Below are 22815 nucleotides of genomic sequence, written 5' to 3' on the forward strand. Positions count from 1 at the left end.
TCCTAAATGAAGCTTGCAACAAATCAAACATGACCTCAAACAACTGTGCTATGGTTCAAGTTCCTCATCCTGTCATAGGTGAGGAAATAATTAGATGTTGATGACTGAATTAAAGTCCATGAGAATACTTGCAGCAACAGTATTACGTGCTTAGCACAGACTCAGAGATGTGTGCCCATAACTGGTGACATTTTCTAAGTAGGTGGTTTTTAATACCTAGATGTCTGATGCTATTGGCATTAATTGTTACCACTGCTAATTTGGCTACATTTAGGGCATCCTATTCCTTTTATCTCTGAGGAGAAACTGGTCCACTTTACTCTACTCATTATCAGAGGATTATAACTCCCTTGATGCCAGAGAATGAGAATTGATGAACTTCTCCTCACTAATCACAATTTGTATTATCAGAAAATGTAGGGAGTAGTTCTCTTTCCACAAAAAGAAAGCAAGAGTCACAAAGATATATGAATACTATCACAGGTAATTCATCATTGCCTTGAGAGGCCAAGTTAATCAATTCCTATTTGTTTCTTAGAATAACCTCTCATTTTTAAAATTCTGTTCCTTCTGAACTGTTGCAGTTGCCTGAAATAATCTGGAATATATATCCTCATGAGTGTCTCAATATCATAAAAATATTTTGCAATTCACTTTCTTTATAAAGAAATACCTTCCCATTTTCTATTATTATTATTTTTGTTGTGGGACAGGAGAAAGTGGGTAAAGACAAGTCTCATGTAGTCTGATGGTATGGAACCACCCTATACACTATGTAACTGAGGATGACCTTGCGTTTCTGAAACTCCATTTATTAATATGGAATTTTACTAGTCACGTCCCCAAAGAATATTAATATTTCAGGCCTTTGGCCTTTGTGAACTCCACATAAAGTCTGGGTTACTCTCTATGTGCTAAAAGGCTCTCATATACAGGTTCCATACACTTTTTAAAACAATGTGTATTTGTAGAAGTTTAAATGCTAAAATAAAGGCTCTAAGATGGACCACATAAAATAACAAAATAACATTGATGCTGCAGTCATGGAATATAATGGATCAAACTGCACAATTTCTCCAAAACACTTCTCTAAGGAGATTATCCATCATTCATTATAACCTACTTCCATAATCACTTCCTTCCTTGATATGTTGCTTTAAAATAGATGTGGAATATACACTACTTATGCAAAACTGCTCAGCAGCAGTTAATAAAATATTGAGCTAAAATAATCAAACCTCAAAGCAGAGGAATGAATATATGAATAAAATAAATATGCTTTTATCTGAAAAATAAATTTGGGGTACAAAATAATGAACTCAAAACAAAGTAGCAGAAATGACTTATATACCATAAAAATGAAACTCACTCTAGTATTAAAGAATACAGTTTCTGAAGTAATCACCTAGCCAAGGGGTTTGAATTATACTGAAAATTGGTGCAGACACAGTGAAAAATAATTTCAATTTAAGAACAGCTGGTAAAATAGCAATAAAAAATTGCATTTCCAGAACTCCTGAAATAAAATCTATTTAAACTTCTAGTAATTAAAATTGACTGGTAATCATGGCTTTTAATTCTTTCGCATTATTTTCCAAGAATTAAAGTAATCTCATCATGAGAAAAACACTGGGTAGAAAAAAATATATATTTAGAATGGAACCTATAGAGTCAGACAGCTCTGAAATAATGCTTGAATGCACTAACCATGTCACTACAACCCTACAAGCTATCAGCTAGCTTGTCCTTTCTTTTTTTTCTTCCAATTTGAAATGAGTGAAATACAACTTAATCAATTCTAAGAAGAGAAATTTGAGCAGAAATCCAACTGCACTAGGTTCCAAGCTACACTGGTACTTTGTGTTCTGCTGCCGAGCCCAGGGATGTGCCACATTTACAAGTAAGCATCACCAAGAGAGGCAGTGACTCTCTGCTGGCCATGAAGCTCTCCCATTCTCCCCTGTATAACCATTACTATCATCCCAGCGTGGCTGTCTCTGTCAAGTGTGGACCTAAGACAATTTCTTGACACAAGCTCACATGTTGATGGGGTACTTAGGGATATCATGATTCTTCACAGATAATATCTTTTAAGGACAGATCAATAAAAACGATTATTTAGGACCTCTTAACTTCTCACTGGTAAATTTTAACTTTCCAAAGAACATTCTAAAACAAAGAATACTGAAAACATATTTGAAAAAAACTCCCCAAACATTGGAAACACCTAGAAAAAGTTTTAAAGCTAAAACTACTGTGGAATGAGTAATTTTTGCTATGTTACATATGCCAATGAATTCATTTAATGTCATGAGATGATCTGGAATGATTTCATTTAATGTAGTGATAATAATGGTAGAAAATTGTAATCACAAAAAATTAAGATCCAGAGCATATAATGTAATACTATAGAATGAAGAAATAAATACAGAAAGGGACTTTGGTTTTGCAGGTGTTAATACAGTCTGTTCAGTTCAAAAATGGGTTTAAGAAACAAATTCAACCCAAATGGTATTGTGGGACAGTAGTGTAAGACAGTTCATGATTTCTTTATTTTGTAAACAATATTAAAATCTGGTGAAACAATTTCATTTATTCATCTCAATCACTCTTTCAAAAAAATTAAAAAAAAAACATAGTGTGCATTTATGAGAGGAATCCTGGAAGATACTCTAGTCCTATAGAAGCCGTGGTCTGGCAGCCTAGGGAGACCAAGGACTCACTGAGGGCGGGCTGACTAGCAAGGCCTGGATATGGGAGTCAAACATTCCAGCAAATAGATGTGCTGTGCGGGCGTGGGTGAGAGAACTGTGCTAAGGACAGGTGACAATGTTAGAACAAGAGAAAGAAACAAACAGAAGAGGACAAGGAGGCATTGTTGCTGTGGCGACCCCATCACCCCTGCTTTTTTGTTTGTTTTTGTTTTGTTTTGTTTTAGAGACAGGGTTTCTCTGTGTAGCTTTGGTGCCTGTCCTGGATCTCACTCTGTAGCCCAGGCTGGCCTTGAACTCCCAGAGATCTGCCTGGCTCTTGTTCCCGAGTGCTGGGATTAAAGGTGTGTGCCACCGCTGCCTGGCTTTTCTTTGAGCCTTCTATTTAGGATTGTTCAGTTCTTCCTCTGCTTCTTTGCTGTATGCAATCTTTTACAAAATTAAGTGAACTTCACACACTTGTTCTAAACCCCACATGGTCACTCTTAAGGAAGTGGAGACTTTCCTGGTTTCTATAGTACCTGGGTTATGACCTGATATCCAAAGTTTAGAAGCCCATGCATGCAGTTGAATTGCAGTTATCAAGGAAGACAGACATCCTAACTTACTGAAGGTCAGGGGCCTAGACTCAGCAGGTACTAGCTCCATCTTCAGCTAGGAGCTCTATTCAAAGTTAGGGGAAGCACATTTTTCCTTCCTATAGAGCCAGTGATTGAACTTGAGTGGCCACACCAATGCCAGGTTAACTTAGTCCATCACTACAATTGCTAGCTTATCCTAGTTCATCACTACAATTGCTAGATTAGCTTAGTATGAACTATGTGTGAAGGGATGCAGTTAAGTCCTCTTACCTGAGTGAACATGTATGGAGAACATGTATGGAATACATTGTATCCATTTAGCGACATAAAGGTTCCATTCCTTTCTGCCTTTACAGTGAGTTCCAGGAACACAGGTCTCATCTTGCTTTAGTACTTATTTCATAATAGTGTACTTTGTTTCTGACTACTTTTATGGAGTGGATTTCTACTTAGGACACCTTATTTGAAAATCTATTTTCCTCAAAGCCCAAAAGCTGGATCAGAGGAGAAGGGACTCAGCTTAATCAAAGATCGCTACATACTGGGCTGGGGAGATGGATGACCCTGAACTCAGACACCCAGAACCCAAGTCAAAACAGCACAGTGGACCGTATATGTAACCTCACTGTTGGGGTAACTGCAGAGACAAGGGATCCATGAATCTCCTTGTTCAGGCATCCTAATCAAATAAAAAACCTTGAGGCTCTGTGAGAGTGTTTTCCTCAAAAATTGAAGTTAAACAGCAATCAAGGAATAGCCACAACATCAGCCACACATACATGCATATCCACACATGCACAAATCACATACCCACACTAGGAAGTACATAACACACACACACACACACACACACACACACACACACACACACACACACACACACACCTCCCCAAACTAAGTAAGGCACAAAATCTCTAAAGAGTTTCCTGGTAGCCAGGACAGACTTGCTAACTGAAGATGCCTTTATAATGCCTTAGCAGTGACTACAGAAGGCACACCTCTGGAGGTTTTGGAAAACATAAAGTTGGGGGATTAAACTTCACTGATTACTAAGACAGAATCTCCTGCTCCCTCAAAGTGTGGAGATGTGTAATGATTAAGTTTCAAGCAAATGGCAATGATGCCAGTGGCTGTGCATTCACCATAGAGTTGATTCAATCAACATGTTTAAAAGTAGAATATATTTGAGCAGAATATTTGCATCTGATACAATGCATGAAATTTAATAGAAGAATAAAACCTTCATAGCAGTTCTGATATTAGTCCACACAATGAAAGAATGCAGATAACACAGAACTGAAACCGAAGCATTTTCCTTTATAAATGAGAGAAAAAAATCAAAGACTTTTAACGTTACCACTAAACACTAAACTATGTGGGAAAACACTTCTGGTAATGGAGACCCATGCATGGAGAGAGAGCCTCCTTTTCAACAGAAGAGATGCAGAGTACATTATCAGAGAAGACGTGGGAAGGATGGAGAATTTCTGTCCTCAAACTATGAAAGCAGGACAGACAAGTCTGACAGCAATGTGTTTTTGATAAATAGCAATATGATGGTTTTGACAGGATATTCTGCATTGTTCAAACTTCATGGCCCATGAAATTACAGGATTCTAAATACTTATTCCCACTTTTATGTTTCTTGTCACTGAAAGGCAGCTCCAACATTATAAACAAGAGTGAGGGTTTTAGTGGTAGAGCTCGGGTGGTAGAGGGCTTCATGGCATGCATAAGGCCCAGGGCTCAATTTCCACTACCCAAAAAGACATCTTGAGCTGAGGATATAGCACAGTGTTAGCGAATGTGTCTAGAATGTGAAAGGCCCTAGGGTCAATACCCAGAATCCCCTATCAAAATTTTTGAGAGAAACAACAACACTAAATGGTAGAAGTAAGTTTAGCATTTATAAGTTCATGTTTTGAAACCCCAGAAGTATGAAAAGAAAGCTCTTTCCTAAAGTAACTGAGGGCTCAATCTCTTTCTACTTTTCTAACATGATGTCATAATTTATCAAAGTTCAAAAAGTAGTTTAAGATTGAAAGCCAGGATACAATTTTTTAGTACATTATCAAATAAATGTTTCCAGTTTCTTTTATGATAAAATAGACAACTTTTTTTTTATCACAGCATATATAGGGTATGTGTGTTTATTATTGAATGGTATTGACTGTCATTTATCAAGTGATAATACTTTATTTGACTTTAAAATGTACACATTAGCTTCTTAAGATAATTTTATGGCTAATAAAAAAGGCTCCGTTTGGATGGTAAATTAGAAATCTATGATATATTTAAAAGAATATACCTACATCATATCCATATTCACATTTATATGCACATAATTTCTTTAATGTATTAATGGTAAAAAATTACTTTGGTACATGTTATATATTATTTTGCATATATTAATGCTATGTAGACTGTTTCATATTTATAATGTATAGTTTATTGAATAACTGTTATCTTGTATAATCACTTCATTTAATGACAGGATATTATCATTCACATATGTACACTTTTTATAGGAGGTACTAGGTAAAATTAATTCTGCAGTGAGACTGCTCCTTTTGTTAGGTAGAGGGATATAGCAAGAGTCAGCAACTCGAGGTCTGCAGACACAATTCCACCCGCCATCCATTCTGGACTGCCCACAAGTTAAAAATAGTGGAAGTAAAAGAGCCTAGAGCTTCACATATGCTAGGGAGACAGTTCTCCCGACGGTGTCTTCTGCCCTGAAGAGTAATGGTTTAATAGTGAAAACAGAAACCTTCTCTTCAGAAGAAGCCACTAGAAGGATGTATCTATGCCCTTGTGGGTGATCCTGTACCCATGTGCTTATACATAGTGCTAACTGGACTCAATGGGTTAACTAATAAATAGATGAGTTAACAAAAATATCATATAAATAAAAATCACATATAAATAAAGAGTACATGAAGTAGAGAAAAAGATTTCATGAGGTCTCATTGGAAATTGAGGGAGTGAGGAGTGGGTATTATCAATATAAATTATATACATATATATATATATGTACACAACTGTTGAAGAATAAAAAAAGAATTAAAAGAACTAATTCATTAGATATGAGTGCTATATAAAGTGTCATTATTCACATATAAAGTTATATTCACTCAAAGTGACACCCAGTTTTACTGTCTGTGGCTATTTCAACGCTACAAATGTAGATGTGAATAGCTATGGTATGGGCTGTAAGACCCACAAAACCTAAAACATTTACTATCTGGTCCTTTACAGAAAGAAATTTACCACTAGAATATAGGATTGAGAAAACTAAACAGTTATGTCAATGTCATGAGGTGGCAGTTTGACAGAACAGGTAACATGGTCAAAGTTCTTGGAGATGTATGTTATCTCAGTGCCGATGCATGTGTTGAATCACAGTGCAGATGCATTGTTACATCACAGTGTAGATGCACATGTTAAATCACAATGTAGATGCCTGTGTTACATCACAATGTAGCTTTGCACAGGAGAGCTATCTTCAAAGTGCAGTTTGTTTTTGTTGTTGTTGTTGTTGTTGTTATTATTATTGTTTGTTTGTAGGGTTGGTACTGACAGCTATCTTTCAGTCTAGTTGATTGCTATCCCTTTAAGCACATCTCCACTTCTACCCGAAACTGCTTTCTGGTGTCACAACACTCTATTCCTGAACACTTATATTACTGCATCTTACTCATGCTTGTTACCAACTTAACAAGAACCTCTGAAGTCTAAGACAAGCTGTTGATCTTGGGAACTGTTCACTCCTCTGTAAAAGACTTGAGACAAACAGTCTAAATCTGTGGCCAATCACTAGAACATGTGTTCAATTTTAGCCTAAACTTGGGCTTGTACTTTTCCTTTCCAGAATCCCACCCCTCAGCCTAGACCCTACATACTGAGCAGCCAAGGTTTCAGCTGGATCCATCCACCTTTCTGATTCTTTTCCTTTTTATGTCTCATTTTAGATGATGGTCAAAAGCTAAGTGCATCGTTTCCCTGAGATGTTGGTTTACTTAATCTTTCTCTAACGCTCCCTTCCTATCACGTCTGCTTGTCTGTTGTGCATATGACTTTGATGCCAACTTACATGCCATAGCTTTTTGTCTCTTTTCTCTACCATTGTCGGACTCCATGCAGGAGCTGAGAATTATAGATTACCTGCCGTAGGTTGTTTTTCTTTTTAAACTCTAATAAATTTGTTCTCAAATAAGAAGACGCATGCATGTTCTAGTCTGATTTTAGGTAAGATCTATGTTAAAATACAAAAAATATATTTGTAAGAGTTTCAATCACTAAAGTTAAGAAGAAGAAGGAGAAGGAGGAGGAGGAAGAAGAGGAGGAGGAGAAGCAGAAGAAGCAGAATACCTTAATTGACAGAACAGAGTACAGGGAGTGTTGTTCACTTACTAATACATTCATTCATTCATTCATTCATTCAAAGTTCACTGAGAGCTCACCATATATGAAGCATTGTGATACATGATAAACAAAGAATCAAAAGTAAACAAAATCCAAACAGAACATGGTCTTTGCCATGAAGCAATTTGAACAAAATGAAGGTATTAAAATATGTTCGCAAATAAAATATTTATTATTTCCTTTAAAAATCTGTTATAAATTGCATAGGCTAGTCTATAATGAGAATGTCTGAGGAGGAATTAACCAATAACCTTATTGTAAAAGTCATAAGCTCTCAGACAGGTGCCTTCAGTTTCTAATGACATTCTGCCAACAGTTTGATAAACAGAAAATGACTAAACTGGAGCCTGGCTTTTCATCTCTGCCTTAAAGGCTCTTATCAGTACTGACTGCAAGATAACAGTGTGGGTAATATTCCAGAAAATAATGCATATTTCAAAGTTTTCTGCAAAGCCTTTTAAAGGATATACTATTTTAGAAACAAATCACAAAGCTGTACCTTGAAATTGACATACATTTACTAAATTGTACTGTTTAACTTCTTCATTTTCCCCAGGTATCAAAACAGCTTACTTTACCAATGAGAAGGTAGTCAGAGCTCAGTAATGTGTTTATATAATACCAATAATCTTCCTTTTTCAAAGATTTCAAGATACACTGGAGAAAACTTACTCCAAGACTTCACTGATGTTTGACAAAGTAACAGTTCATAAAACACTATCAATAATAAATTACATCTTTTTTTTTTTACTTCTGTGATTTATGACCTCAAGTGAAAGTGTCTCGCATAAAGTAATTGTTGGTACAACACTAATGACTAAATGACTTCAAATTTTTCCTTGATACTTCAGTGACTTGTCAATATTTAGGGTTTAATCTACTATAGTAACTAGAGTCTATTTTTATTTAGTCCATTTTCTTAATGTGCCAATCATTTTCAGCAAGACAGGACAGTTCTAAAAAAATCATAAAAAAAGATGTACATGGTAGCTCACAAATGTAATCACTGCAATTGGGAAGTGGAAGCAAGTTCAGGAGTTCAAGGCCAGTAGTGGCTAGAATTTGAGGCCAGATGGGATACATGACACCTTGTCTCAAAAATAAAACAAAACATGAAGAATTAAAAAAAAAAGTTCATTTGATGCTATATAAAATGAAAACAATTAAAAAGAATAGTCTACAAAAGAGGTATTTGTAATGAATTTTTGTTGACTATGCAAACGTTTTAATTTTTAATAGGGAGTGTAATCATTAAAAACTCAGTTATTAAGCATCATTAAATTAGGAAAGAAGCTGATATTTATTTTGAAAGTAGATATTAAATTATTTATCCAAAGTTCAACATTTTCAAAATTACAGAACAAAATTTTTACTTTAAAAAATTGAGTATTTTCTGGTTGGGGATTTAGCTCAGTGGTAGAGCACTTGCCTAAGCAAGTGCAAGGCCCTGGGTTCAATCCTCAGCTTGCAAAAAAAAATGAGTACTTTGATCTTCCAAAGCTTGAAAACATCAAAAAGAATGAATAAAATGTATATGCAATCAATGGAATGTTTTTAGGTATCTATCATTAATATGTCAAACAATTGAAAAATATTTGTAACACACAATGCAGATTAAAAACTACAAATGTTTACCCTGTAGTTCAAGATGGACAAGGGAAGTAAATGGGGAGAAAGTTCTGAGGTGAATAACACAGGGTCTTAGAGTAAGGACAAACTAGGGTACATCAGTAAGAAAAAAACAAAAATCTTTAATATCTGGGCATGCCTTTACATACTGTTCTGTGCTACAAAGTCCATTACTTTAGCAGTCAATATGGAATCCAAAAACTATCCATGCCCAGTGGAACCCTAAAGTTAGGAAGGTTGTAGCAACTGAGAAGTGCCACATCACATTGGCTACAAGAAGCTGGCTTTGTAAGCCTAGAGCTTAATCACTCCTCAATATTCATCACAATTTTTGAGTCTACCCCTGCCAAGTACCTTAGTTGGCATTGGGAACATGACAGTAAAATAGAGGTCACACTCTTCATAAAGACGACAATGAATATTTATAGATAGGCAGATTAATGGATGGATGGATGATAGATAGATAGATAGATAATATAAGATATAGGTAGATGATAGATACAGATAACAATACAGAACTATGTTTTGCAGAAGGCATTATTCTGAAGAAAATTTAAATATGGCAAATAAAAATTATTTTATGGCATAAAGGTGGCTAAAATTTTAAATAGAGTAATGATAGAGCTTCTTTTAAGGCAATGCTTGAGTAGAGACCTGAAGACAGCTTAGGAGTGAGAAATGCTAAGAATATTCCTGAAGAAATTTTTGCTTGAAATTCAAGTTATATTTATGTTAACTATGACCAGAGGACAGGATGAACATGGTGAACAGAAAGTTCATGGGGAAAAGAGAGATGGGAGATTTTAAGAGTGAATAGGGTGACCAAAACATGGAGTGAGAACAGACACAGTATCATCTGGATAATGCATTCAAGCATTCCTTTGCTTTGTGAAATTTACATAATAGACTATCCATTTGCAACAGTAGAATATAGAATGAGCCAGATTTTATAGTAAGAAGCAGAGTTTGTGTATGTGTGTGTGACATGGTATTCATGTATGGGTGAATGTGTTTGTCTGTGTGCATATTTGTGAAGGTAGGTGCATTTACTTGTTAATCTACATGTGTGTGGAGGCCAGAGGCCCGGATCAGGTGTCTTCTTCAATTTTTCTCCAGATTAGATTTTAAGACAAGGTTTCTTCTTGATTCTGGAGCTTACTGATTCAGCTAGACTGGCGAGTCTGACAATCCCCAGTGCTGTTACCCAGCTGTCTCTATTTATTTGTTTGTTTGTTTGTTTGTTTGTTTATTTACTTATTTATCATTATTTTTAATAAGTGTGCTGAAGATAAAACCCAGGTCTATGTCAACTAAGTCACCAAAGGTGCTTACTGAGTATCTCCTAATGCATTTGATGTCCTGACTAAGACCTTCTAGTGTTCTCTTTTTGCAACTGCGCTAGAGATATTAGGGTGGTAGGGGCACCCAGAGTGGTAGGAAGTAGGCATAATTAATGCAGCAGTGGGAGAGAATAAAATACAATCACATAGAAAGGGAAGAAGACAAAAGTGCTACAGCAAAACACCCATGAGAGCTGTTCTTGAGTCCCTGTTGTGTGGCTCCTCCCAGTGGGACCATTTTCCATCCTTCAGGAAGTTTACAAGTTGAACTCACACACACACACACACACACACACACACACACACACACATGACTTTCCTCTTTTCTAAAACTGGAATTTATAAAAAAAAAATCAGTTTCAAATTTCAATGATGAAACATGAATAAAAATGTTATTGGGGGGGGGGGCTGGGGATTTAGCTCAGTGGTAGAGCACTTGCCTAGCAAGTGCAAGGCCCTGGGTTTGATTCTCAGCTACACACACACACAAAAATATTATTTTTGAAAAGGTGGATCTTTCTAGTTTGGGGAACAAATGGTTTCCCAAGAAATAGCAATACTTACTGCATGATAACAAGGATACAGGATAAACTTCAAAAAAAAAAAACTTTGGGTATTTTGGGTGGCTTTTGTTCATGAAAACAGGAAACACTGGTGTAAGAAAAGTTGGTTTCAGATGAGAGAACTCCCTGAGAAAAATAAGCATGCAAGAACCAGTATTCAAATTTTTGAGAAAAAGGGTGAAGATAAGAAAGAAAGGAATGATGGGCAAACATAGGAAACTCAGCTAGTGTACTCAAAGCTTAAATCTAAAGTCTAATCCTAAACTCTAACCATAAAACCTAATGTTAATCTTAACCACTAACATTATTCCTTATTCTGAACCATAGCACTAAATCCTAACCCCTAACCTTAAACACAAACCTAAACCCTAATTCTAATCCTTAACTTCTAACACTGGCCCACAGCCCCTAACACTAGCTCCTAAAAACTAACCATAATCCTGACCCACAACCCTAAGCCGTAATCCTAACCACTAACCGTAACCCCAAACCTAAACTCTAATCTTAAACCTTAACTTCTAACACTGGCCCCTAACCCCTAACACTAGTCCCTAAGCCTAATCCTAACCCCTAAGCCTAAACCCTAACCCTAACTCCTAACTTCTAACTCCAAACCCTAATCCTAACCCTAACCACTAATCCAAACCCCTAACCCTAAACCCTAACCCTAAACTCTAATTGCTACCCTAACTCCTAATCATAATACCTGACCCTAAACCCTAATCCTAATCCTTAACCCCTAACCATAATCCTAACCCCTAACCCCTAAGAGTGCCAAGACCAGCAATGACCAAGTAGATAATCACCTCAGCTGAGGACAGAATGCAAACCATTACTCAGCAATGATAAACCATGGGTTATGGCTTTGTTAAGCTCTTTCTGTCATCATGAAGATGAATGAATTAAAAATTTTTTAAATGCCTCAATAATGTTTTGTTTTAAAAAGGAGAGTTTTTTAAAGATAGGAATCCAGATGCATTGGTTATAAAATTTCTTAATTTATTTTAGACATCCTGGTATGTTTTCTGTATCATATTTAATACTCCATCTTAATATTATATCTTTCATGCTATAAAACACTGTAAACAAACAAAATATGGAAAACAAAATGAAGAGGAAAAAAGACAGGAAATGAGAAATATTTGCTTGCTAACCCATAATAAAGGGAGAGCAGTGCTTTGGTTCCTACACATCCATAAGAATGTGGGTAGACAAGAGTTCTTGAAAAATCAGAGAAATCATAACCTGGCATTTAATACAAATAAAATGCCACTTCAGGTCACAATGTTTATATGCTACCTAAAAAAGATGGTAGCAGACATGATGTCAAGAACAGTAGTTTAATAGATATTAGTAATATTAACATTTATCCCACATATAAAATAATTTAATTCCCACTTAATTATCATTGCCCACAAAATGCAACTTAGCTGCTGTGGATATCGCTCTGTGTAAATAAAGTTCTGATTGGCCAGTGGCCAGGCAGGAAGTATAGGCGGGACAAGAGAGAAGAGAATTCTGGGAAGTAGAAGGCTGGGGAGACACCACCAGCCGCCGCCATGAAAAGCAACATGTAAAGACACTGGTAAGCCATAAGCCATGTGGCAAAGTATAGATAAGCAGAAATGGGTTAATTTAAGATAGAAAAAGTAGATAACAAGTTAGTGGCAGCCTGCAGGTTTGAGCTTCTATGGCGGGTTTCTGGCGTGTGTGTCTGACCTGCAGTGCAGCGGGAATGAGAAATCTACAAGCGGCACTTTACTCTGCTGCATATTGGATTTAGCCTTTGCGAGTTAAAAAAAAAAAAAAAGTTTCTGGGCTATGTGCTGCTTTGATAGAACTGCTTCTGATAGTTGATGGTACACATGGCTCCAGACCCAGAGCTGGCAGTAAACTGTACCACCGCCATGTTGGGAAGCTGAGGTGGGCGGAGCCGACAGCCACAGTGGCATTTCAGTCTTACAAAGATGGATATTACACAGAGAATCTGGTTTATGTTGTCTTTGGGATTTTTAACTGCAGAAAAAGATTTGACCATAAAAGCTGTTGAGTTAAACAAATATGTAAATTTTAAAGGTACCTTGACTTCGAAATTTGGATATAAGGATATGTTGCTTTGGAAAAGAGTCTCTGCTTTTGTTTCCACAGAAAGCCAGAGGCTGTGGATTTGTTCCAGATTAAGATACATCAGGTTTGATCAGCCAAGACCACCTGAAAGGTCTCCAATGACACCATGGCCCAGATGATCTGACATCCAGAATGGTTTCAAGGCAACTGGCTCAGAGGTTCACCCTAATGGACTACTCTATAATCCTAAAATTTTCTTTGTTCCCCATAAGATACAGCGCCCCCCTCCAGCAGGAAGTAGTAAGAGAAACTACGCCCACATTCCCAAAATTATCAAGCTGGCTTTGGAGATGGAACTGGCTCACTCCTTCTCTAAACCCAGACATATTGCTCAAAAAAAAGGTTAAGAGATTTTTGTGTCCCAAATCAGAAGAGCCCTCTGGTGTGGGACAGAAAAAAATCAATATTTTTATTTAAAGCAGGTTGATTATAAATGTGATCTCTTTCAAAAGAAGAAAGGGGAATATGATATAGATATAATAGGATAAATGGGTAGATTAGGGAACTTACTTCTAAAGAGCAACAACTTGTTTAAAATGTTTTACATTGGTTTAGATTTTAGTCTATTGATACAAACTTAAAGTTAATTTTGTTATACTGTGTGTATATTTCTAATCATGTTTAAGGTATTATGTTTGTATAGCTCATTTAAAATTGTAATGGATAATTAAAAATAGATTAATAATTAATCATCTGTGATAATCATACTCATAGCCATGTTAGTTAAGTCTTCTGGGTATAATAGAGATATTTCAGATAGATAGGTAATCTTCAAATACTTCAAAGACCTTCAGAATATGGCATTTAAAATATTTTTAAAATTTAGACTTTCTGGACAGTGAGACATGTCTGCTCCTGGCAACACCGATTTACTTCAGAGACAACGATGGGCATTGAAGACATTTCATATCTTATCTTCACCTTGGCAAAAATAGCCATTTGGGCAAGAAACTGTTCTTGCCTGGACTGCTTCATCGACTGGACATGCAGGACCCATAGAAAGGTGACCACTGAACTTTGCTTGACAAAATGGTCCTTCAGGTTCCTGCTTCGCAGAGGAAACTGCCAGACATTCTACAGGACACTGAGAAAAATAACCAAGAGACTCTAGCCCTGTGGGCTGAAGACAGATGCCCCAACTTTACAAAGGAACATTAGGTGACTGTCCAGGCTGCCAGCTGTCTCTGTCTACCCTGCAAGACTCCCGAAAAATGCTTGCATCCTTCTCCCGGTTCTCAGGTAATATTATATCCTTCTGAGGTCTTTGATGTGGTTGAAGACTAGATAGTTATAATTTCCTCAGTTATGATAAAAGATAAGTTAGATATAAAACCTTAGACTCACAAATATAAGATAGATAGGATATCTTCTTTAATATTGTAACTGTAATTCTTGCTTGATAATTGTTTTGTTATATGTAATTGTACTATGTAAAAGTTAAAACCTTCCTTTAAAAAAAAAGAAAAGGGGAAGTGCTGTGGATATCGCTCTGTGTAAATAAAGTTCTGATTGGCCAGTGGCCAGGCAGGAAGTATAGGCGGGACAAGAGAGAAGAGAATTCTGGGAAGTAGAAGGCTGGGGAGACACCACCAGCCGCCGCCATGAAAAGCAACATGTAAAGACACTGGTAAGCCACGAGCCATGTGGCAAAGTATAGATAAGCAGAAATGGGTTAATTTAAGATAGAAAAAGTAGATAACAAGAAGCCTGCCACGGCCATACAGTTTCTAAACAATGTAAGAATCTGTGTGCTTTCTTGGTTGGGTCTGAGCGACTGTGGGACTGGCGGGTAAGAGAGATTTGTCCTGACTCTGGGCCAGGTAGGAAAACTCTAGCTACACTTAGCTATATATTATGGTGTGTCAAATGATGTATTCATCACAGAATGCAAACCTGCAAAGATTTCCCAACAGAAGCAGAATGTGTTAAATGGAATAAATAGAAAAGATGCAAAGAGCTAACTCTGTGAGTCACTTGGAGGTCATCCCCCATGGGGAAGGACACTGAGGTTGTATTATAAGCAGACTTTCATCACTGGAAAAGTTAACAAAGACCTTAATACTAGTGAAGCTGAAGAAGTCATTAAAGTATAAAGAACAATATGTATTCAGAGATGTTGGTAGCTGTTAGCTGGTAGCTTAATCTAAGCAACTGATGGATAAATTCCTTTAAGCATCTCTCAAAATGTTCTCTAGATGGGCAACGGTTAATTCCTGGATCTATACTGTAAATATCAAGAATAAATCAAATGTATGGACTTAGGAAGACTGCCAGGGAATTAACAATAATTACAAACAAATTAATAAGGTAATAATAGGACATAAACAGATTTAAAAGTTAAAAGTCTTAGTCTGAGTAAACTAAAATATCTTCGTAGTCATATGTCCCAGTGATGCTTGAGTTGACTACTTTTATGTACTCACTTGAAGATATCTCCTTTGTTTCAAATACATGCTGTGTGCTTTTTCCTTGTGACTGTCACAGATGCATTTGCTTGTCTTGGTTTTTTTGAAGTGTACACACGGATCAATGACTGACATGGTTGGTCAGCCTTTATGAAGTTTAAAAGACACATACATGTTAAATTATAATATTAACTAAAGACTCACAAAGCATTTTTCTTCAAGGAACACACAGTCTTCTACTTTTATCCATGTAATCTGCAGCAATGGTACTTTACTGTCAATAGAAACATTTGATTGACTTTTTGATTAAATACACAAAATTATTTTTCTACCATTACAAAGCAACACAAGTGAATGATTTACAGTACTATCTGCTAATGAAGGATTTATATATACAGAAAGTATCAGATACATGAACTACACAACAAAATAAATTGTTAATTTATACTGTTGTTTACTAAATTCTATAGTAATGGGATGTATGAAACCAGGGAATTATTAAGTTCTAAATAGCTAACTTCGAAGTTAATAGTAATGAGAGTCTGAACACATCTTTCAAAGTTAAACTATGTTCAAACTGCAATAAATTTAGAATATATTTTGCAAATACAGTTTGGTATGTCTTAAGAATATCTTTAAAACTATCAAGATAATATCAGGATATCAGGAGTGGTCATGATCTAACAGACTTATGGCTTGTATGCAAATAGTTGAAAGATGCATTTGGCACTGAATGGTTTTGAATACTCAGAAATGTTGATTGAATGTGCAGTTCCATCATCCTACACACTATCAGGGAGAAAAAAGAATTTATTTCTTAGAAAAATGTTCACAAAATTATAATATATAAATGTAGTATTATACTTAATGTCAGTCAAACACACATGTCAGATACATGTGCACCTTTAAGCTGTCAAAGACTACATTAGTAGATTAATGAATTTATGTATTTTATATTAAATGCAGAACTTAACAATTCATGCTAAGAAATCTTTTGCAAGTCCTAGAATAAATAAATGAATGAGTGCACGTTACCTAGGGAAAAGGCTTTACTCCTAATTATCATAATTAATTTCTGGGCTGCTTGGTTAAGCTTAGTGATAGGATGCATTGATTCTTTTTCATAATGAATAACTTTTATACTAGACTGATCAGAAAGCATATTGGTATGCATAAACAACAAAATTATGTTTACTGAAAAGACAGATAATTTTAAAGGAAAAGTAATTATATATATGACTCAATATAAGAAAATAAATAAATAAAAGTTAATACAAGGATAGCTGAATTAGTACAGAGCTATGAAAGGTCTGTTTGAACAGCTTTTATAGAATGATGATGTAACAAATTCAACAGAACGGTGGGAAGGGGAAGACAGGCTCTTTCTTGCAGCTCAGGGCAGCAACAAACTCAATAAAGAGCCCAAGCTGTCGCTTCAGCCACAGTCCTCCTGCTTCAGCCCCTAAATGTCAGGATAAAAACAGGTGTGTGACACCACTAAGAAGCTGATTCCCAATGCAGTAAATATGTCAGCCTTTGGAAAAGAATGCACCCAAAGAATTTTTAAGTCAGAAACATATTAGCAGAAAACTATAATGCTCTATACACTGAACTGCTGAAGGTATCAAACTAATGTAACTCCAGTTAGATAGTTTTATCAAAACAAGAATGGGATATAATCACACTCCATAAAGGACATTACTAATTTATAGGAAATAATAAAATGTAAGCAGTCACTATAGTGCCTATCATAGAAGCATGAAGACACTTAAACTGAAATCCCCCATAAAATCATCAGCCATGAGGTCCTCTGGACACTCAACTGAACTGATCCCCCAGGGTGTCTGTCCAACCAGTCTAGACTATTGGGCAAGGTCCAGGACCCAGTGAGAGAGTCTGTTAAATACAAGGTGTTCATCTCATGAAGTACCCCTGAGGCTGACCTCTGTCTTCCACGTGCAGGGATCCTAACCCACACATGAACCCACAAGTACACACACACACACACACACACACACACACACACACACACACACACTGGGGGGGGGAGAAGGAAAGAGGGAGGGAGGGAGGACGAGCAAGAACAATAGTGACATGATGCCAAATATTGACCCAAACTAGAGGAATTGACAACTTTCTTCTTTGGGAAACAGTGTGGGAATGTCTCAAGACGTTAAATATGGAGTTATCTTATGACCCAGAAATCCTAGGTACATAAACAGAGATTTGACATTTTAAGACAAAATTCAGTACTTTCTTCAGCTTTGTTTCTTAGCTCTGTGAAAATTATTAACACATCCCTTTCTTCGTACTAGAAAATTCTCATTTTCTACAGCCCAGTACAGCTTTGTTAGTCTTAATATGGATTTTTATAATTTTCTGAAACACTTTTTGTAACTATTAAAAGATAAATTGAGGTGGAGAAAAATATCAAAACTAAGCAAGCCTATAAACTTTCTAATGCTTTTGAATATCATCAAACATTTCCAAAATAGTGATGATGAGTGTGAACTATTAAAAACACTATTAAATTAATTAATTTTTAAATTTTTATTTTATGTGTGCAAGTGTTTTGCTCGCATGAATATGCCTGGTGCCTGCAGAGGCCAGAAGAGGGCGATATGTCACTTAGAACTGTAGTTACAGCTAGTTGTGAGCCATCAGGCTCAGGTGATGTCATGGACCACACTTCCTCTGGAAGAACAGCCAGTACTCTTAACTTCTAAGCCATATCTGCAGCCTCTAGTGAGTCAAAGTCTCAAAACACATCTGAATGAAAACTAGACACCTGGAGCTGGGCAGTTCATTCAGTAAAATGTTTACCACATAAACTCTGGGACCTAAACAGCCAGGTGTGGTGGCTTGCGGCTCTAATCCTTTCCCTGACAGACAGTGATAGACACATTCAGGCTTGCTGGTGATCCAGCCTAGCGGAATCAGGTCTAATGAGAGACTCTGCCTCAAAAAGCGAATTGGAGGCAGGCATTTTGGCACACACCTTTAATCACAGCATTCGCATTTGGGAGTAGGAGGCAAGCTGGTCTCTGTGAGTTCTAGGCCAGCCTGGTCTAGAGCTCTAGCAACAGTGAGACCCTGTCACAAAATAAAATAAAGTGAAGGGGCAATTGAAAAAGACACCCAATTTTGACCTATGGCCTCCACATGCACACACAAATACACATGTGTACATATGCATGTGCAGACATAGACACAGACACACACAAATTCACAGTTCCCCTAAATCTCTTACATAACAATATTTGGAACTTACATATTGTTTGCCCTTTGGGGTAAGTTCCACAAAACCAGATTAAACCTGAGAAATTTAACCAACTGGCCTGTGTAATGTAAATTCTCCTTTGATACAACCTAAGATTTTTATTGATATATCATATTCATATATATATATATATATATATATATATATATATATATATATATATACATACATACACACTGTTCTACATAATTTAAATATAGAGTATCTTTTTGGGATGAGTTTCTAAGCGAAATGTCAGAAAATTCAAAGCTTCTAGGAAAAAAATGGATCTCAAGCAAATTCTTGAAAATCATGTTCTTCAAATGAGTTAAGGCTGGAGAGATGACTCAGAGGTTAAGAGCACCAACTGCTCTTCCAGAGGTCCTGAGTTCAATTCCCAGCACCCACATGGCTTACAACCATCTGTAATGAGATCTGGCACCCTCTTCTGTATACATAATAAATAAATAAATCTTAAAAAAAAAAAAAAAACCTTGTTACAAATGAGTTAAGGCTGTATACTACAAGCCTTGTCAACTATGAACTAAATATGGACAACTCTGAGAGTAATATTCACAATAATAATAAATATTTAATGCAATCATGCAAATCACTTGTTTAAAATAGTTGCAATTTTCTGGATGGCTTGCATTTAATTCTAGCAAGGTAAAAACTCCAAAGTTTTTTATTTTGTAATTAAAGAACAGTGTGCTGTGTGCATATGTCTGTGTGAGGGCATTTTCTATGCTCTTATGAATTAGCCATCTTTTAAATAAGACCTTATAATAAGGCTAGCTGCATGTTAAGTTGCTACTGTCCCAGTTCATGATAATCCTTACTACTATAAGGGTTTCAAAAATACAAAAACACACTTGTTTCATCCACATAGCCTTTAACATAATTTTTATTAATACCAATGAAAATTGAATAGGAAGGAGATTTTAAAAATTGTGACTCCTAAGCCCAGCATCTCATTATTTATTATAATGTGTAATATATATAATTATATATACTACATAATATTAATTATAATGAGCATAATATGCAAAATGATATTGTATATAGATTTTAGAAGATATGGATCTACTGTTTTCACATTTTGAGAGAATACCAAAAAGGATAGAGTTCTGTTTTCAGAGTAATGCCAATGGTTTTTTATAGAACATTCTTAACATAAAGCCTGATGCATCTTTTTGAAAATTGGATGAACTAGAAATGAACAAGTTCATTTTGGTTACTGTATTCATAATCCAACATCTCTCACTAGTAGAATACTGATGGAAATTTATAGGAAATCACAAGGGAATTGAATTTAGAGGATTCATTTCACTGATTCACCAGCACAAAGTGTGAGTACCAAGGGAGTGATCTGAATTCTACCCTCTGCCACCAAATGGAGTAAAATAAAAATACAATTAATTTAAACAGGCAATGGAAAACGTTTACAATATCCCTATATTATAGGCTCAGAAAAGGGTTTTCAACAAAAATAAAGGCATGATATATATTTTGCCAATGAAAATATACACACGTACAAAATCATATTCTATTATAAGCTATTAAACATGCCCACATCAAAATCATTATGTATTGCGACTCTTTGTTTTAAGCAATTCATAGTTTTCCAAGTTACTATGAGGTATGACTTAGGTTAAGGACAAAGTTTTAAAGCAATAGTTCAAATAGTTCTAGGATAAAATTATAATTAACATTTAGCTAGACTTAATTAAGAAATATGCACATATACACACTAGATAGCCTTAGGTTTTCTTTAATCTTTAAATCACATTTTAGCCAATTTATTAGACCAAGTAGAATTCAGAATTATCTTTCTGATGAAGACTGGTTTAGGGTAAGTTTTATTCATTCTTTTACCTATTCTCTCCAACTCTGTGTCTCTGTCTGTCTCTGTCTCTCTCTCTCTCTTTCTCTCTCTCTGCCAAAATAAACATGCTCTAGAGAATTAGGAAAGGGCTGGAATCCAAACACTCAGTTCAACACTCAGTTATCCTGGGACATGAGAGATAGTCCAGTAGTTAAGAATGCTTTCTGCTCTTACACAGACTAGAGCTCAGTCCCCAGCATCCACATCAAGCAGCTCACATCTGTATATAACTCCAGCTCCAAGTGGAATCTGATACTCTCTTCTGGCTTCTTTTGGTTCCCTTGTACATATGTGCATACATGTATACGTACACACACACACACACACACACACACACACACACACACATACACACACACACACACAGTTACAAAATTAAACAAGTCTTTTAAAAATACTCAGTTATTCTCTTTAACATGCCTGAGAACAAAATCTGGTGTTAATTTCCTTAGACAGGAGCATCGATTCACTGAAGTGCCTCATGGGCTAAAAAGTGTTTGGAAAAATGTTGACTGAGTAGTTTAAACACATTAATTGATGCATACTTTCCAATTGAAGTGAGGAAAAAAAAAGTGTAAAGTGATTGCATTTTACAGTATTTCCATTGCAAGCACAAAGTCTGCCTGGATTATAATTATGCAGGCAACAATCGTAATAAGCCCAGCAAGTCCAAACAACCTACCGTCCATTGTGGGAAGACAGGCAAACAGATGATGCTCCTGCCCAGGACTGCAGGGGTAGCTGGTCTTACATCAAGAACATTACCATTATAAATGTACCCTTTTATTCTCTGACTTAACTAAATTCCACATTCCAAATGTCAACTTGTCCAAAGTGATACTATTGATTAAATCCTATGTGTATTATTATCCATTTATTCTGTTTAATGAGATGTATCATTCATTAAGGCAGTGATCCCACACACCAATAACAGAGGCAACATTTAGTGAAAATCTATGAAGCTGTATAAATTTTCACCCTTGATTCTTTTGCATAGAAAACTGATGGCCAGAAAGGTGCATGAAGTTTGAAAACACAGATTAATATTCAGTTTAATGTCAAGCTTGGTCATCATGTACTGTAATATATCACTGAAATTTGAAAGATATTAACAAAGGCAGCTGAAATGATATGGTTAACACAAAATATTCATTGCCTGGGGGAATTAATGAGCCCCGAGGAAGGAATAATGTACACCAGAGGAAGGTATACAGAGTACAGAGAAGAGATGTTGATGGAAAATGCCACTTGAACCCCACTTCCCAAATACTAAGAGCCTTTGTGGTTTCTGCAGTTAATGAGAGTTAAACATGATCTCTCAAGAAGCAGTTGTTATGCACAAGAGCGAGAAAAGGGGCAAAATGTGTCTCAGCATAATTCTAATGTCATGTGTTCCATAGAAAAGTAACATCATTTCCATTTGACTTATATTTGGTTACAATCTTATCTCTCCTCTCTACCCAGTCTGTATATCTTATCTCCTTCTGCAGTGAAGTTTCAAATCACCAGCCTTCACACCTAAGAGGTATGCAGAAGTGAAAGTCCGTTTGAGTTTAGTGTTCCTGAAACAGAGTAATCCTCAGAATCCTAAAGCTAAGGACAACGGGCTGGGAGTTATATCAAAATCTCACTATGTCTATGAATTCAGTCTCTCCAAACTCTATTGACCAATGTAAAATTCCGTTGGGTTCTCAGGTGTTCATCTCAGTTTCGTTCTCATGACCACTAGGGCTGAGCTCTTCTAATTATAAAACTGCACTGTGAAAAGTGGTGATTAACAGAATTATAAGCAATGGTCACTTAATCGAGTTCACAGAAATACAGTATATCAAATCATAGAAAAGAAAGCATGGATTCTAACCACTTTGTCCTCCTTTGGGAAAACATCCA

The 22815-nt window shown here is 36.1% G+C and overlaps 1 protein-coding gene across 30 annotated transcripts in view; it reads right to left on the minus strand.

The window, feature by feature from the left end:
- Rims1 (regulating synaptic membrane exocytosis 1) overlaps nucleotides 1-22815 on the minus strand; it is a 499782-nt gene that overhangs the window by 256834 nt on the left and 220133 nt on the right. For all 30 annotated transcript variants that reach the window (XM_036167469.1, XM_036167450.1, XM_036167430.1 and 27 more), the window contains one exon: nucleotides 22787-22798. In XM_036167469.1, coding sequence (XP_036023362.1) covers nucleotides 22787-22798 — 12 coding nt within the window. The remainder of the gene's footprint in view (nucleotides 1-22786; nucleotides 22799-22815) is intronic.

This window comes from Onychomys torridus, chromosome 18, assembly GCF_903995425.1.
Source record: "Onychomys torridus chromosome 18, mOncTor1.1, whole genome shotgun sequence".
Taxonomy (NCBI): Eukaryota; Metazoa; Chordata; class Mammalia; order Rodentia; family Cricetidae; genus Onychomys; species Onychomys torridus.